This window comes from Anneissia japonica, unplaced genomic scaffold (genome assembly GCF_011630105.1).
Source record: "Anneissia japonica isolate Jap-2015-1 unplaced genomic scaffold, ASM1163010v1 scaffold288126_len377047_cov203, whole genome shotgun sequence".
Lineage (NCBI taxonomy): Eukaryota > Metazoa > Echinodermata > Crinoidea > Comatulida > Comatulidae > Anneissia > Anneissia japonica.
The window spans coordinates 225136-242640 of NW_022721684.1; the positions used below are offsets into that span (position 1 = coordinate 225136).

At 35.6% G+C, this 17505-nt stretch overlaps 2 protein-coding genes across 2 annotated transcripts; one reads left to right on the forward strand and one right to left on the reverse strand.

Annotated features, from left to right (window-relative positions):
• The first annotated feature begins 244 nt into the window (after nucleotides 1-244).
• Nucleotides 245-4305, forward strand: LOC117111737 (40S ribosomal protein S23). The gene is made up of 4 exons (XM_033254737.1): nucleotides 245-340; nucleotides 1913-2078; nucleotides 2623-2743; nucleotides 4069-4305. The coding sequence occupies exons 1-4, from the start codon at nucleotides 337-339 to the stop codon at nucleotides 4213-4215; spliced, it is 438 nt and encodes a 145-aa protein (XP_033110628.1). The 5' UTR covers nucleotides 245-336; the 3' UTR covers nucleotides 4216-4305.
• A 1876-nt stretch (nucleotides 4306-6181) lies between these two features.
• LOC117111732 (nuclear protein MDM1-like) lies at nucleotides 6182-17479 on the reverse strand. The gene is made up of 15 exons (XM_033254733.1): nucleotides 17336-17479; nucleotides 15866-15980; nucleotides 14810-15047; nucleotides 14479-14608; nucleotides 13918-14055; nucleotides 13337-13513; nucleotides 12306-12442; nucleotides 11693-11885; nucleotides 10905-11074; nucleotides 10576-10728; nucleotides 9781-9938; nucleotides 9123-9269; nucleotides 8526-8650; nucleotides 7588-7807; nucleotides 6182-7159 (listed from the first exon to the last, which is right to left on the reverse strand). Exons 1-15 carry the CDS (start codon nucleotides 17348-17350, stop codon nucleotides 6786-6788), a joined length of 2490 nt encoding a protein of 829 aa, XP_033110624.1. The 5' UTR covers nucleotides 17351-17479; the 3' UTR covers nucleotides 6182-6785.
• Between the last annotated feature and the right edge of the window lie 26 nt (nucleotides 17480-17505).

Consider the following 17505-nt stretch of genomic DNA (forward strand, 5'->3'; position numbering starts at 1 on the left):
CAATACTTCCAATGATATATGGGCGGCCCTACAACCTCTGAATTTTGCCTAGTAAACGAAGAATTCGTCGACAAAATTAATGGTAATCTCCTATGAGAAATAGTCTGTATTCATTTTTTTTATTATTTTGCTTAAAACTAAAATTGATCCAATATTTTTCCATTACTTATCATAAATAGTTTATAGCATATGCATTTTTTCTATAAAAATTTTTTTTTTGTGAAATTTTGCCGGGAATGGGGTTTGAAGTTTTTGGAAGCTGCCCTCTATCCGCCGTCGATTCAATTGGTAAGATTGCATTATGGGATTGGTCTTTTCGATCCAACCTTGAACAAAATGGGTAAGGAAAACATGTGCGGTGTTTGAACGGTTTATTTTCATATTATAGAAAAATGAAATGGGTTTAAAATTAACATAATTTTATTATACTTATTTTGACCTAAGTTAGTCTTGATTCAGGTGTCCAAAATACATCCGTTCTTTAGATAAAATTGGGATAAAATAATCAGTCATTTAGGCCTGGCTGGCAGCGCACCCTCTATCTGTGGATCGAGGACAGGAGCTGTGTTGTTGGCAATGACTGTAGGCCTAAAACCCTAGGTCTTATACCAACCTAGCCTAGCTCTCCGCTACCTATGTACAGTCTAGGTAGAGCATAGACTAGTCCGGCGCTAATACGGTTTCGCATCCATCCCTGAAAGCGTTTACCAAATGATTTTTAACTTACAATCAATAATAGGGCAAATAGAAAAATTTATTAATATTAGATTATCACTCCCGCCTGTGCCTGTGTCAAAAATTTGGGAAATATTGATGCGGAAATAAAAAAAAAAAATTTTTTTTGCCGCATCAATTATTTCAACTGCATAAAATAAAAATGCAATTTTGTGAATTCAAAATACATTTTCTTTAAAAAGAATATAAAAATTAAAATTAAATCAGTTTTTAGTACAGGCCAAATATAAACAGTCCCTCCCTCATCGATAAAAACAAAAGCGAAATAATTTATTGTACCAACCAACCTCTCTCATCAATTTAAAAAAAAACCAATTATGGTATATTCAAATTGTTTGTACACTAGTCTAATGAAAATTCAATTCAATTTCATATTTACGCTAACTGTATTTCCTCCAAAAGCCATCAGTGAGCTGTAGGCCTATATCCACTATATATTAAAAATAATAAAAATAAAAATACAAACATTTTATTTATAATACAATAGCCCAAAAATTCAAGATAATAAAAATTCATTTTAAATGCAATTTGTGTACTTTGTTTGATGATAAACTTCCTGATATTTTTAGTGCTAATTTATGAAAGTAATTTTTATTGTGATCTTTGCACTTTTGTAAACTAGTCTAAATGAGGCTTGCCATGCCAAAACCAGCATCAGCTATTAAAACAAGAGAATTGACTTAATATATTCATATTCCCCACATTACATATAAGCTTTAAAATGATGGGTCATTTACTGTAATTGACTTACTAGTACCATAATTTTGAGTAAAAGTATTACAGCTTCGTCTCTACTGAAGTATACAATACTGCCACCCATAGTCTTAAGCTAATTGCTCAGTTTAAAATTTAGCGGCAGTATGTTAGTTTTGGGATGATTCCAGTGAAATATGTTTTGTTAAAGTCAAGCTCCAGAGAAAAAAAAAATTGATATGTTGTACAACTGGTTTTTCTAATACACAGAAATGGTGTTTGACGAAAAACTCTGCAATCTTTATCTCATTAACCGTTCAGGAGTTTTCTTAAAACACCCTTTTGTGTCTAGAAATATCTGTTTTACAACATATAAATATTTTTCCTCTGGAGCCTGACTTCAAAACATTTTTATATGTTTATTGAGTTTAATGAGAAACCAGTTGAATAAGTCTATTTTTTCTTTTGTGTGTATGCTATATAGGTAGTGGTAAGCCCAGAGGTCTGCGTACAGCCCGTAAGCTAAGGAACCATCGTCGTGATCAAAGATGGCATGATAAGGATTACAAAAAGGCTCATTTGGGTACTGCCCTCAAAGCTAACCCATTCGGAGGGGCATCTCATGCTAAGGGCATTGTTTTGGAAAAGATGTAAGTGTTTGCAATATGAAATTTCAGTTGAAATTACTGCTCTTGAAAAAGCTCTGAAAATTTGAATTTCCTCGCCACATTCTGCCATCAAATATGTGCCACAGTGTTAATTAAATAAATCATGTTTATTTGAGAGTACACACCAAAAGTACTTTGTTTCATATGTTTTGATGTTTAATGTTACTCACCACAAGTGTCGATTGGAGTCATCCAGTTGATTTTTCTTTAGGGCATTTGCCTCTTTCTAGTTACTTTTTGTCAAATCTACTGATATATTGATAATAATTTATAGAAAGAAATAAAATGTGATTAGAATTGGTATTAGAAGGTTATTGTTTAATATACGATTTCACACTGATTGAATAATACTAATATTGCTACCAGCCAGATGGCAGCAACATAGATGTTATATATATACAAAGTGGTTTGTTGTTTTCCATACTCTACCATAAAATCTTTTTTTTTTAATTGTCATTTAGTGGGATAAGATCTTATAAACCCATTTGCATCTAAATGTTCACTTTCCTAAAACTTTCTTTTCTAGTGGTGTGGAAGCCAAACAGCCAAACTCTGCCATTAGGAAATGTGTGCGTGTTCAGTTGATCAAGAATGGTAAAAAGATCACCGCCTTTGTACCAAGAGATGGTTGCTTGAACTACATTGAGGTAATAATAATACTACCTACTGTTAGGCCTAAAAAAAAATTGGTTGCCCTCCGCACCCGCCCCTAACTCACTGGAAAAAAAGGGCGGCAAAACAAAAAAACATTAAAAACACTTTTTTTAGCTTTTTGCTTTTTTCTTTACAAATAAAAAAAAAAATGTGTGTGAATTGGTCTTTATTTTTTGCTAGAAGCCCTACAAAGTTGTCTAAAGTTGTTTGATGTAATGCAGCTGTCAATTGTAAGACGCATTATACAACCCCCGGGAAAGGTGCGTCATTTACCATAATATTTTGACGCAGGGAGTCCGTCAAAAACCCATTTTGGTCAGTCACACTGTGAAAAATAGGTGCATCTATGTCCGGCATTACAAAATGCTGACATAAACAAATAACGCCCTCTAGCGGCCGATGTACAGAATGACGTAATTAAAAAAAAATTTGCATGACCAAAATGATATTCAAAGATCTTATTATAAAATAGCATTCTCCACGATTTTTGCGTGCAATAATAGCGCTGCGTAGGGCCCCTCTAGTAATTACAATTACTATTAAACTTTGATAACTTTGATCTACGTGCAAATTCTTTCAAACCATGGTTAAAAACTAGGACGCCTACTTGGACGCTTCTATTTTTGTTACACGTAAATCTCGGAGTTATGTGATAGTCAGATCTTTGATGATATTACAGTACAATGTATGGAATCTTTATTATATAATCTTGTGAAGAAATAGCCTAAATAAAATCAAGAGACTGTAGGAATTTGTACGTGTAATGTGTGCGTCATAATGTACTTGTCGAGTACAGTCACTTTCAAGAGATGGTCCGTCACAAAATCATTTTTTGGTGCGTCAATTTCACACAATAGTCGGTCACATGTTTGATGGAGGGGTGCGTCATAGAATGCTAATGTATGACGCATATTTGACGTATAGTGCGTCTTACAATTGACAGCTGCATAAGATATTATGGTTCTGGGAATACATTCATTGCAAAATGTCAGCTGTGGGTTATTTTTATACCATCTGATGAGTAATCTTGGGGTGGGGTGGGGAAGAAACTTTTTCCACATACCCTTTTTTTATCATTTAAAAAAAAGAAGGGCAAACAATTTTTTAGGCCTTATGAAGAGAATTCCACTTACAGCCTTCATGCATTTTATCACATTTTCCTAGGTTAAAGGTCTTATGATTTAAAATGGCTGCCATGGATAAAAAAATTGTCTTGCAAAAAAAACCTTAAACAATGTAATTCTGGAAGAAAACAAATTTGATTGAAGTAATTGCATCACCTTATCATATTATATAAGTACTATATTTATTTTCTCAGGAAAACGATGAGGTTTTGGTAGCTGGATTTGGACGAAAGGGCCATGCTGTCGGTGATATTCCTGGCGTACGATTCAAAGTTGTGAAGGTCGCAAATGTTTCCATGTGGGCTTTGTACAAAGAGAAGAAGGAAAGACCAAGATCATAAGTCAAAATGTACTCAGCATTTTGGTCTGATGGGGACTATTTCTGTAAATTCCTAGTAAAAGGACACAATTAAAAATATATAAAATTGAAATATGTCTTTAGTATTCTTTTTTTTTTCAAAATTTGTTCAGTGTTTACAAACCATGTGCAGTATTTTGGTAGTGCATTGCATCTTAGTTTTTAAGGCTCTTACACCTGTTAGGAGCATGGTTGCTCTAAGCATGTTCTGATGGTGTTATACTGAACTCCTTAAAAGAGAACTAGCAAAATGATTTTTTGTTCTAAAGTGGATTTTTGATATGCCATTAATAATAGAATCAACTTTAAAATCGTTCTTTGGCTATTTTTTATGAAGTTATAGGTGATTATATACGATTTTACCATGACGTCACTGGCGAAAAAGTAACAAAAGATCGTGTAAATAGTGCCGCGTAGGGTATCCACCGCGTAGGGTATCCGCCGCGTACGATCTTTCAGTGCATGCTGTAACCATGGAGGTATTATTAATACCTCCATGCTGTAACATTCACAATTTACAGCCATGGTTACAGCATACACGCAAAGATCGTACGCGGCGAATACCATATACACGGCGCTATTTACACGATCTTTTGTTAATTTTTCGCCAGTGACGTCATGGTAAAATCGTATATAATCGCCTATAACTTCATTTAAAAAAAGCCAAAAAACGATTTTAAGGTTGATTTTATTATTAATGGCAAATCAAAAATCCTCTCTAGAACAAAAAATCATTTTGCTAGTTCTCTTTTAAAGACTACATCTCAAACAATATTGTGACAATACAACTACAGTGCGGGACTGGAAAAAGTTTTGCAAACCACATTATTTTTCTGTATATTTTATAATAGATTTGACTCATAGGTTTTCATATTAAATGTTTAAAGAAATAATTAAATAAACATCTATGCTTGCCAGTGGCAAATTCAAGGTGAGCATCCACCAGTGACAAAATGGAGAAATAAAGAAATTTATATTCAGACTAAGTTTGAAAGTGGCATTTCTAGCCATTTAAAGGTGCCTTCATTGTACAGGTTTTCTTGCCTTAGTCCCAACTATGCAGCTGGACACTGATCATATGTAAAAAGTAATATTAAAACTGAGAAAATTGGTGTTTTTGGAAGCACACTGAAAACATCAAAGTTTTGGTGCAGCCCTTGGTGTTAAATCAAAAATTCATTTTTGGCCCTGCGACCAATTTTTATGCCATCCCTGGTCTAGACACTATCTGTGAAAGTCCCTTCTTGATCCCTACTGATGGCACCACCCCAAGCAGAATCCTGCGTTCCTCACCGATATCAACGTTGCCACTAATACAGTACCAACAATGCCATCATCAATAAATGGCAAGGTAGGAGAATAACCCATAACTTGTAGCGTCATTGTGTTGAATTGAGCAAGGGAGTGCTCTGTGACTACATGTTCACATTCCATGAGGTGCTGAAATGAACCATAGGGTGACCCCCTACTATTTCGAAAGATGCAATGGGTTCACACAATGGGTGCACATGAGCATTTTAAGTCCTTATCCAGGGGCGGATTTAGGGGGGGGGGGGCGGCGGCCCAGCCCCCCTTTTGGGAGGTAAAAAAAGAGAGAAAAAGGAAAAAATGATGGCCAAGAATGTCTCAAATGTTATGTTCGGGCGTCTAGAACACAAAAATTTCCCCTACGACGGTGTTGTCTCAATCGGCCCAACTTTCGGTCCCCCCTTCCGTCTCCCCCTTTTGGACATTTCTGGATCCGCCCCTGTTATCTGCAAATACTTGGCTCTACCAACCGAACACTGGGTGAGGAGCGGCTCGAACCAGAGCCGATGTTAAGACTGTAGTTAGCAACGCCCCTGCCTTGCTACTCAACTCGCTTATTAGAAGTCAAAAATTATCTGATGGCACTATTTGTGTAATTCCTTGGAAATGGACACCATAAAAAAAAACTATGTAAACATGACAAGTGTTTTCAGTGGTTTTATTTCGATTTTTACAACTGAATAATTTGTGTCGCAGGTAACACATTACAATTGTTCAATTTTACTGTCCAGTACCAGCATACACCGAATAAATATAAAACATTCCCATCTCAAAACAGCATTTACCTAGCAAAAAATACTGTTCATTCTTTCAAAATATACTTTACCCATTTAACAGTACTGTACATGTAAAAACAATTTATTAAAAACATTTGGTAATGAGAATGTTAAAAATACCTGATACATTTAACAAGTATGATTATTTCATTTTAAAAAGGAAGGTAAAAGTATTTAAATGTTGAAAGTGTTATTGGACTATGCTATATGTACTTCACTACATTACACACTGCTATCATAAAAAATGGTAATATCAACCTTTAAGATGTACAGTACAAGGACATTTGAAAAAATATTTACATACATTTTTAAAAATAGGGAAAGTACTGTACTGAAACATTTTTTTTTTGCATAATTATAGGAAACAGTTTTTATGCTGAAAAATATTATAATTGTCTTTGTCAAATGTTCTAGTAAAAAGTTTTTTTAAAACTCTCGGAAATGTGCTATTGAATTAACCCGTATAAAATTACTTTCCCCAAAATTTGTCCCTTCTCTTCCGGGCTCGGTCAAGAATGTCTGATGCCAGTGAACAACTCGAAACGCTTGATATATCCGACATCGACATTTGGTCGCTGGCTGGACTGTCGTCTAACTTCGACACACCCAATGATGGATGTATATCTTCGTTTGTTGGTATACTCCATGCACGCGGAGCCTCAGGCCTTGGTACAGATGTCTTGTTGGATTTGGCTGCAAGCTTTCCCCGAGCCTGCCGTGCTGAAGACACTGACGACGCATCATCTGACGGAAAGTCCTCTGCCCGAGCCTGCTTCCGTGACTTTGGCATTGCTGTCAGTGGCCGACCCTGTATACTGCCAGTATTTGGTTGATCCAAGGGACCTGTAGGTAATTGTAATGAATAAAATTGAATCTGTTCTTTTGTGACCTGTGATAAATAAGTCACATGCAGGACTTAGTATTCTAGTCGGATGTATTATCAATACCACCACACTTCTGAATACCATCATTCTAATTAGCACAATTAGCAGTGTGATCACCATCAATACTACACACTACCATTATCACCATTACTACTCAGGATTATTACTCTCAATTCTACTTCAGCACTACCATTCTGATCACTATAGTAAGTTCTAAAATATATTAGCTCATATATATTTATTTAGGTCTGTCAGGAAAGTCACTTGAGGGTTCCCATACTTTATAGAAATCCTTAGAAGGCACCATCCTTTATTTGCACAGCTTTGTGTTCAGATAGTCGCACCCTGATTACAAAGATCTGTTATTACTTTTAAGTGCTAACTTACCTTCAGTGGTTGAAGGACGAGGCTGGTCTTTATGTTGCCGAGGTGCTGCCCATGTGCTTGGAGGAGCTCTGGTACCTTGTATGTGCTTCATCCTTGCACTGGTTTCAAAGTAATTGTTGGAATGTCTGTTGAAGGAATGTTCTGACAAATCATCATTCAGTGGGTCTGGGTCTCTGGATCTCACTCCTGCGGTGGGAGATGCTGCCAGTGGTTTTGGAACCTAAAAGCAATTAAAAGTCAACCGTGACGTCATCATTGTAACTCCAACATTATTTTCCTATTCCCTACCATGCACTAATATTTTAATAGTGCCCATATTGCTTTACTCTATGTATTGCCCAGCCAGGAATATTATATTTCTAGGCTGGTGCTTTTTACACCTAGCACTAAAACATACATTTTTTGTTGACAACTAGTTATTGAAAACACACAATCGCAGAGTAAGAGCAAGTCCAAAGAAAGTCAAATTCAATATTACGGCCAAATGGAAAAGGTTGGTTTAAATACAATTGCTACACTCTATCGCCGACAGCTTTTGGTGATGCTAATTTGGTCGGTCGAATCGGGGGAGCCTTCCTTATTCCGTCAGGGACTGCAAGGCAGTACAACGATTGCACTGAAAACACTGTGGTGACAGTGTAGCGATTTTAAGGAAACCAGCCTAAAGTTAAGGAATTTGAGAATCAATAGATGCTAAGGACTAAAGTAATTGGAAATATTTGGGGACTAAACCTACTTTTAGTCTCAAAAAGCAACTAGTCTAGCTGGAATCATCACATAATTTTACATGTTTGCACTGAGCAAAGGACTGTCTTCCTGTGTATAGCTTCATTCTGTACCATATTGTGAAAACTGGAGACCAATTACTTTTATCACATAACTTGGCTATTATAATTGTCCATGACTTTATTAGCAGTTAACTAAAGACAGTTGCTTACCTTTGCTGTCTTTGATTGGAATTCAGTCATTTTCACAGGAGTGATGTCATCATCATCAGATTCATCCCCACTACCATGATCCTGGTTGTGACCTTTCACATATGTAAGACCTGGCCTTCCACTTCCTTCAAAGATTACAAAAAATATGTATTTGTTGATTATTAAGATTATAATAATCATAATTATCATCATTATTATTATCAGCAGCATCATAATCATTATGAAACCCATCATGGATTCACCTGACAAGCTAGCTAGAGAGCTGTTTCAAGTGTTACATGTAACTCGTATTTTATTATTATTAGCGAAGGATCATTATCGGATGGATTTTTTTCGGTGTAAACACCAAGGATAACCCACGAAAGTCAGTGGGCTTCTTCTGGTTGTGATTATGCAGTATACTGGATGCAATCCCCTTACTCTTTTCCTCCAGCTCTCTGAAATACATGCAAGGAAAGGAGCTATGGGAATTGAACCGGGGACCAAGAGATTTCCATGGTTCAGCGCACACAAAGTGGCTACCGTTTAGCCAACTGAGCTAAGCTGCTCTCTCAATTGACATTATCATAAGATGTACAGAACCCAATCATACATTACCTTTTGCATATCTTGAAGGTGACTTATCAATAGCATATGTACGATTACTAGGTTTGTAGATTGGTTGATTGCTGAGTGGGTCCTTATGAACCGGGGAAGAGATGACATCCCTTCTAGTTGGTTGTGGGGATGTTAATAAAGCTCCTCCTGCAAAAACAAAAGAAAAGGACAAACGCCATACAGTAAAAATTGAGGCACACAGAGCAAGACTAGAAATAATCTTGGACTACATATCTGGGATTTAAAAGTATTTACTATACTTGCTTATGTAATAATATTTTTGGTCTATATAGCGCATTACACCAAGGCCTGTGCTTTTAATTATTATACCAGTAATTCGTACAGGAACTTATGGAACATATTCCCAGCCCCCTGGGGAATATATTATGATGTTGCAGTAAGCAATTGTAATTTAAACCTACTATGTAGTAGCTACCCAATAATATCAATGGTTAATGATTCAGTATTTATATATCACCTTCCACAATAAAAACAATCATCTCAATGAGCTTTTAAAAACCACAAGACATGAAAAAAAATTCTTTGGAGGGGAGAGGCAACATGGATAAAATGCCTTGCCCAAGAAATCAAACAAGTTGCCAGTCTTGGTAGCTTAAGCCTTAGGAGATGTATTGCTTAATAAAATGTGTCCATATACCAGTGCTTGGTGTGGTCCTGTCAAAGTGATGCCTTTGCTTGATACCCTTTTCTGGTAAGTCTGGTGTAGTAACTCTTCCATTTTCATCGATGATATCTACAATACTACTTGAAGACGCAGAATCTCTTAATCCAGTTGGAGTTGGAATACTGCCAATGCTAGAATAGCATAAAAACAAGAAAGCATTTATATTGTAAGAAAAAATAAAATATACTTTCATTAATTTAATACAATTACTTTCTACACTCTATGATTATACATGGCTTCAGAAAGAAGATGGTTTCAACTCTGAATTGTGATACAACCATTGAACACGCTGACTGGGGTATGTCATTAACAATGATGGATATATGAAATTGTTAAAACCCCAATAATACAGAGTTTTACCATCAACAGCAGCACAATTTGATCTCGCATGTCATACGCAGGGACAACAATAGTTCTTGTAAACTGCTTATATTCCTTGAACACTAGGCTTGGAAAAAGAACCCCATCCATCTTGGATAGAGTTGTAACCTCAAAATCATGTGACATGCCTAAATATGGTCATGATGACATCATATTATGACCATATATAGGCAGATCATGACTATATATGGGCATAAAACAGTTTCTTGTCAAAGAAAATTTGATAGTCTGGATTGAGCTTCAGAAAATAAGGCAAAAAATTATTTAACCAATTTAATACTATAATATCTTCATTTAATTTAAAGTTGAAAATATCACAATAAAATAATAATATTGATGAACTCGACTAATTTGAATATTACTTAAATGAATAACATTTATTATCACCTTGAATTGTTTTCATTGTTGTTAGAATTTTGGTCATTCTTCTCATTCCAGGCTAGCTTCCGTCTCACTGGTGACTGATTATCAGCATCTCCTTTGCTGGTAGGCACGTGTAGAATCACATCATCTTTATTGCTAGGTTTGCCTGCTGGAGCCCTAGGTGATAAAGAGATATGACGTTGCTGATGGATTAATGATTTTAAAGCCAGGCTCTAGAGGAAAATCATTTTTATATATGTTGTACAACTGATTTTCCCCAAGACACAAAAATCTTGATATTGACAATTATATGTTATTCTGGTCAAGTCAAAATGAGTGGGAAACTATCATACATTGCCTGTTCATTAGTACCAATGTTTTCCTGATGACCATCATTTCCATTATCTGTCTGGTCCCACAATTTAGCTTGTTCTGCCAACAGCTGGGCAAGGTGTTCCCGGGAGAAGTGAGTTCCCCTTGCCCTTTTCTTGTACTCTTTCGCTCGATTCCTCAGCTCTGACACCTTATATAGTAACAATAATATAAGCCGTAGCAATGATATGAAAAAGTGCCACAGTGGTGGGCACAGGTAGGGACTCAGGTCTCCAGCATGGAAAGGAGCCGATCATTTCGTTTGGAAAAATTACTTTAAAAAGAACATTTTCACAGTCTAAAGTTAGGCACTTACTATGCTGTACAACATGTAAAGCACCGCTTCCTGTGAGCACTAGATGACGCAACGCCATCTGCTGGTTGTCAGTGGCAGTCTGAGCTGATTGTCATTAAAAACAATCTACTGCGCACACATTGTGGTGTTGCGTTCTCAGCTGACAACCACTGGACGCAGTGAATGCCCCACTTTAGAGTACTAAGCAACATGGGCAACTCATAGACATTTGTCACAGAAAATGTAATAGTGTGTATATATAGTGTGTATATATAGTGTGTATATATAGTGTGTATATATATGTAATAGTGTGTATATATAGAACTTATAGAAACTATGTTTTAATGCTAAGAAAAGCATTGTACTCCTGCAACCCACCTACTAGACAATAAACCTAAAATACTATGAAACAATTAATGATTAACAAATTAAAGTTCTCTGGAATACCAATCATGATATGAAACTATGACTTACCTCATCAAACCAATTTGGGACATTGTTGTCGACAACAGGCTGACTGGCCTTGTCATTTTTCGTGATCTTTTCTCTTGCGGAAGTATCGTCTCGCGGTTGTATCTGAGGTGGATCGGCACCCTTCCAGACACCACTTTCGTAGTTGAATTTGTCTGGTGCCTTGAAGTTTGAGCGGTATTCAGACTTCCATTTCCTACAGCATCAAAAAAGAAAGATAACAAAAGGCTTTTTTAGGAGTAAATTGCTTGCAGTAACTTTATACAAAACACATTTTCACGTGCTGTATTACCAGGGCTTATGACAAGTAAACTGCCACAGTGCATAGAGCTTACTTTGACCTCTTCTGAATCTGCATAGACAGAAAGACTAATATGGCTACTAGTTCAAATATAATATGTATATTAAACTAGTTTTAAAAAAGGAAATGGATTTATTAACATAAATGAAATCAAGGTGGCCACAAACCAACATTATAAGTTAAGTCTTGATGTGTAACTTTTTAGGGGAAAAACCTGAAATAACACAAATAAGTGACCTATTAGTAGCATGTCTACTATTATATAATCCATAAGGCTGAATACAGGTTAAGACAATGCATATAGATAGAACTTACTTGAAACTAGCATGGGGAAAGAAAGGGACTTGCGGATTCTGCACTTTTTTCAGTAAACTTGGATCTTCATGAACGATAGTTGACGGCACTCCTGCAGCTGCCATTTTATCTGGTGAGAGACGTTTCTTCTTTTTCTTCTAAGGTGAAAGGGATAAAAGAGACTGATTTCTCCGTATTCATCAAAATTCTGTTTGGTGGTGTAATCTTTTTATATACTGCATTTGTGTTTGCTCTTTCTTATTAATTTTCTCTTATATTTATTTTTCTTCTTATTGTTTGTGAGAACCTCTCAATATGCTGCTTTATACTATAAGAGATAATTAAATACTACCTACAGCTGCTACATAATTATTAGTAAAACTCTTCATTTTTTTTCTTAACACAATAACTGTTTTAGTCTAAAATAGAACTGAAGTTGTAGAGGTTAAAAGTAAAGCGTAGCAAAGACACCAGGGAAACTTTAGCGTCACAAACCCATAAGCAGGCCTGTGAAAAGGCAGATTACTAGTGAATGATCCTCAATGTGATCATAGTTTTCGTCACCATCATTACACTAAATAAATTATTTACTTTTATCTAAATTAGAATTAATGTTTTGCTCTTAGTAAAAAAATTATTTAAAACAATCTCAAATACAAATTCTAAAGCTCTGTCTACATTTTGACAAAAATGTATGCCCATATATAGTCACGATGTGCCTATGGTCATGATGTGATGTCATCATGACCATATTTAGGCATGTCATATGTTTTTGTCAAAATAAAATTTGATAGTGTGGACAGAGCTTCAGTTTAAAGCCAGTCACTCACTGCGTCAAACGCTCGTCGGGCGGCTCCATTTTATGTAAAATGCAACGACGCGCACGCAACATATCGCCTTTAATGACGATCTGTTCAGACTGCCACGAACAATCAGCAGAGTTGCGTCGTCTGGCACTTACAGGGAACGGAGTTGGATTCGTCGGCTGTCAAACATACATCCATCGTATGACTCAGTGAGTGCCTGACTTAAAATAACAAACATATACATACTTTAGTTTTAAGTCTGTACTTGGCTTTTATCTCATTCTCAGCTAGCCTTTTAAGTTTTTCTGTGTTAGTATGATGTGTCTTCAGTTGCCAAGGTTTAAACTGGGTCTGGTATTCACTGCTCCTTTGGATTTTATCAGGAACATATGGAGCAATATTGGCCTGTGAATTATATACCATCTGAAATTTTAAAAAATAAGTTAAAAAAATCATTAGTTTCATTACACAGGAGGCATTAATGTTTACAGTAACTAAACATTTAAAAAAACTAATTTTAATGTACTATATTTTATCCTTAGTGTTTTGTTGTTTTCAATACGGTATATACAGTTTTTAATATTTACTGTATTCAATAGTGATTTTTTAAAGTTTGCCAACAACCAAGTAATTTCTTGTACTGTACTTTTTCAAGACCAATAAAAGTTATGTGTTCTGTATAGGATTTGAACCCAAGACCTGTTACCAATGCAAGCATTATATATACCAAGTCAGAACTGACTTATAATGAGACACGGTTATAGGGTTTAGATCTTCAACAATTGAAGCAATAAGAAGCTTCCAGCATGAAGAGTTAGATAACTTACTTGTTCAGCAGCAATCAATGGGGACTCCTTAATTACTGGCTTCTTCCAGGCAAATTGTCGTTGGTACTCGGAGCTAAATTTAGGTCCTCCAAATTTAGGGGCTCTTATTCCAGCCTGGTACTGCATTGCTCGATTTACCTGTCATATAAAAAAAAGTGATAATTAATATTATGGATTTAGGCTGAATCAATTTTTGTTTTTGAACAGAAATACAAAAGATGAAATTATTACATGCAAGTGACCACCAACTTTATTACGTACCAAACACACAAGCGCATTTCACCTGTGTTCTTGAGCAAGGCACTTAATCTACATTGCTTCAGTCTACCCATCTGTATCAATGGGTACCAGCAATTTACTGCTGGGTTTAACTTGTGTCCAACACAGGGGGAGCATCACACCCTCATCCACTTAACGCTACAGAAACTGGGGATAAGATCAAACCCCTATGTGTTTACTATTGTCAGGATATTCATGTTTTAACAGGCAAGGGTGAATTTTGTAATGAACAGGTTTGATTGGCAAAGTTGTGAGAACTGAAATAAAGCCTACTGAACTAACCTCATTCTTATCCTTCTTAGGGGATTTACTTGCTCCTGAGTTGCTATTGACAACGTCTCTCTCTTTATGTGTTGGTTTGGGAACATTGTCTATATTATTTGGATTCACATCGTTTTCTTTATCTTTCTTGCTGTAAAATTACATGGATAAAAATAATATTCATTGAAAGCATAAACATTCCACACATTTTAATTTTAAATAATGCATTTTACTTAAATTGTATCTTTAAATTATGTATAACCGGTTTCCCTTCTCCTTTTCCCATTTTAAAAATCCTGACTCTGCCCCTAATTATCTTTAATTAAATGTATAAAATTTAATGACAGCAAACCTGGTTTTTGAAAGGACACTAGTAGAAGCCCCATTGGTAAATTTTCTAGGTTCATCACCTTTAGAGGTTTGTCGCAATGATGGTTTCAGTGGCACTGGATGGTCTTTAACAGAATCATTATATTCTTCTGGTGAGATGTTGCCGAAGTCCTGGCTTGTGATGTTTGTCAGCCTTGGGGCATTGATTGTCTGTTTCTTATGCTGTAAAGCTGGTTCCCTGATATTCGAATACGTTTTTGCTGATAGAATAATTATTATGAAATAATAAAATAACAATAACAATAATGATCTCAAGTTTTACAAAGAGTAATGCAGAGTATTTGTTAACAATCTACTAAAAAATTACTAGATCACTAGGCAATAAAAAAAATATCAGACGAGGTAACAAATAAAATCAGATGAGAAGTGTGGTGCTACTTTTGATGCGATACTTCCACATCCTTGTCCCCACCCCTTCCTGTTTTGCTGTCATCGGAAGTCTACTTTAAAAAAGCCACACCCACATACACTTACCCAGACACACATATACCATTTTTTGGTTCAACATATGCTAAGGACTAGTGAATTTTGCTGGAATGAGTAAATCAAGGGTGGGTATAAAAATGGATTGGGGGGAGGGCCCAAAGTGAATTTTTGATTGAACACTGAGGGCCAAAACTGAACTTCTAGAAAAACCTTTATGCACAGCTATTATACTACTTTATGCTGAGTTTTGATATATATTAATTTCTACAGATAATCAGTGTTGGGCCGTAAAAACAAAGGGTTTTCTCGCTAAAGATGGTAGGTGTGCTGCACAATATAGGGTTTTCACGGGCCGCAAAAAATGCCATCACGCCACATTCGGCCGGCGGGCCGCTCTTTGCCTACCTGTGGTGTAAATATATGAGAAACCATTAACTTTATATTTTTACACTACTAGAATTTAAAAACTTGAAAAGGGCAACGGCCAATAAAAAACAAGTTAATAGGCCATCCTTTTAAGTTTTTCAAAAAGATGAGAAAGAACTTTTTTTTTTAATTGACCAGTAGTAAATAAATAAAATCATAATAATACCAGCATCAAAGGATGATAGTCCTGCTGTGACGGCTGACTGCTGCTTGGTTGGGCTGAATGATGCAGATTTGACAGAATCATGCCAGCGGAATTTTTTCTTGTACTCGGAATGTGGCTAAAAAAAGTTGGATATTAAACTCAGGCAAAATACTGTACAATAAAACATGAAAAATTCTGTAAAAAAACATGAGCTAAGATTTTCATGTTATTTTAACTGCAAATTTTCAGGTTAAAATTAGGTCTGCACACCCAGAGCTAATCGCTATCTTTAAAAGGTGCTCTGGACATCATACATAACAAACCTTATAGATTTCATGGAAGGAGGGATTAGGAGGGATAATTTTTATTCTTTAATTTAAATTTTATAAACAACACAGAATCAGAATTATGTTATAAGAATGCACTGTTCCACTTGGCTAACAATGGAAAAAAAATATTACTTTAGTCGTACATTTTAGCACCACAAAATGTTTTGAATGATAATTTCTAGTAGTACATACCGTGGCCCAGTTTAAATATAATGCCAGGAGTTCAATGCTTATAGTAACTGATTGATTGTTAACGTTAATTTGTTGAATAAAATAGGCATTTTCTATTTTTACAGTCTTTACACTATCCTAATGCAATACATACATAGAATAACATCCAATTAGAATTAGGAATTCGTTTAAGAATGGAAAACATTTGCCACTGTCAAGAAAGTACCATCCAAATTGTTTTATTTGAACTTGTCTATCTATATGTATGAACATTTTCGTGTCAAATGTTCTGCTAAAAATTTGTTTAGCTGATTTGTTTCATGATTGTTTGAGTTTAAATGTCGAGTTAATTAGTCCTTGTCAGAATTTTTGTTGTTGTTGTTGTTGTTGACTTTTCATTGTTTTGACATGTGTCTATTTTTGTCACAGTTGGTACCAGTGAGAAAGTTTAAATTTTGTCACGGTAATGACATATACATTTTAATTGAAATTTAAATTTTCATTGTGATTTATATAGGGCCTAAACGATAAATAAAAATAATAAAATAAATAATTTCCTGCCTGTAAATGAATGGGGTAACTGTGAACACTAGAATCCCTACTATCTAAGTAAATGGGACAGGAATCCCTCTCCCAAACTCAGACCTAGAACCTGTCTGCCCCACTCCCCGCCCCCACCAACAAAAGTTAAAATCAAGTTCAATCAATCAATTAAATGTGACAATCAATTCCTGATTTTACACTTTTTATGTATGCCTACGCCTGACAAGAAGAGCTAGCCTAGGCTTGCTAGCCAGGCCTACTACGCCTAGGCTAGGCTTACTGCTGGCTTGACTAGGCTACGCCCTAGCCTAGCCTAGGCATAGGCCTATATATATCAGGCCTCGGCTACGCTAGGCCTATTCTATTTTTAGTATTTTTATAGGAACGTTCCTGGTTGAAGTATAAAATGGGCAACATGCAATATTACAATATCCTTCAGATAACTTACCCTTATTGCAGGCATACTATTTTGTACAATTTTTATATCACATAGTAAAAAATAAAACCAAACTTTCGACTTAAACTAACCAAAACGCTTTTCTTAAAATCATGTAAACACACAACAAAACATTCCATTTAAAAAACCGGCGGATGGCGTCCTTCACAATGCGCTTGCGC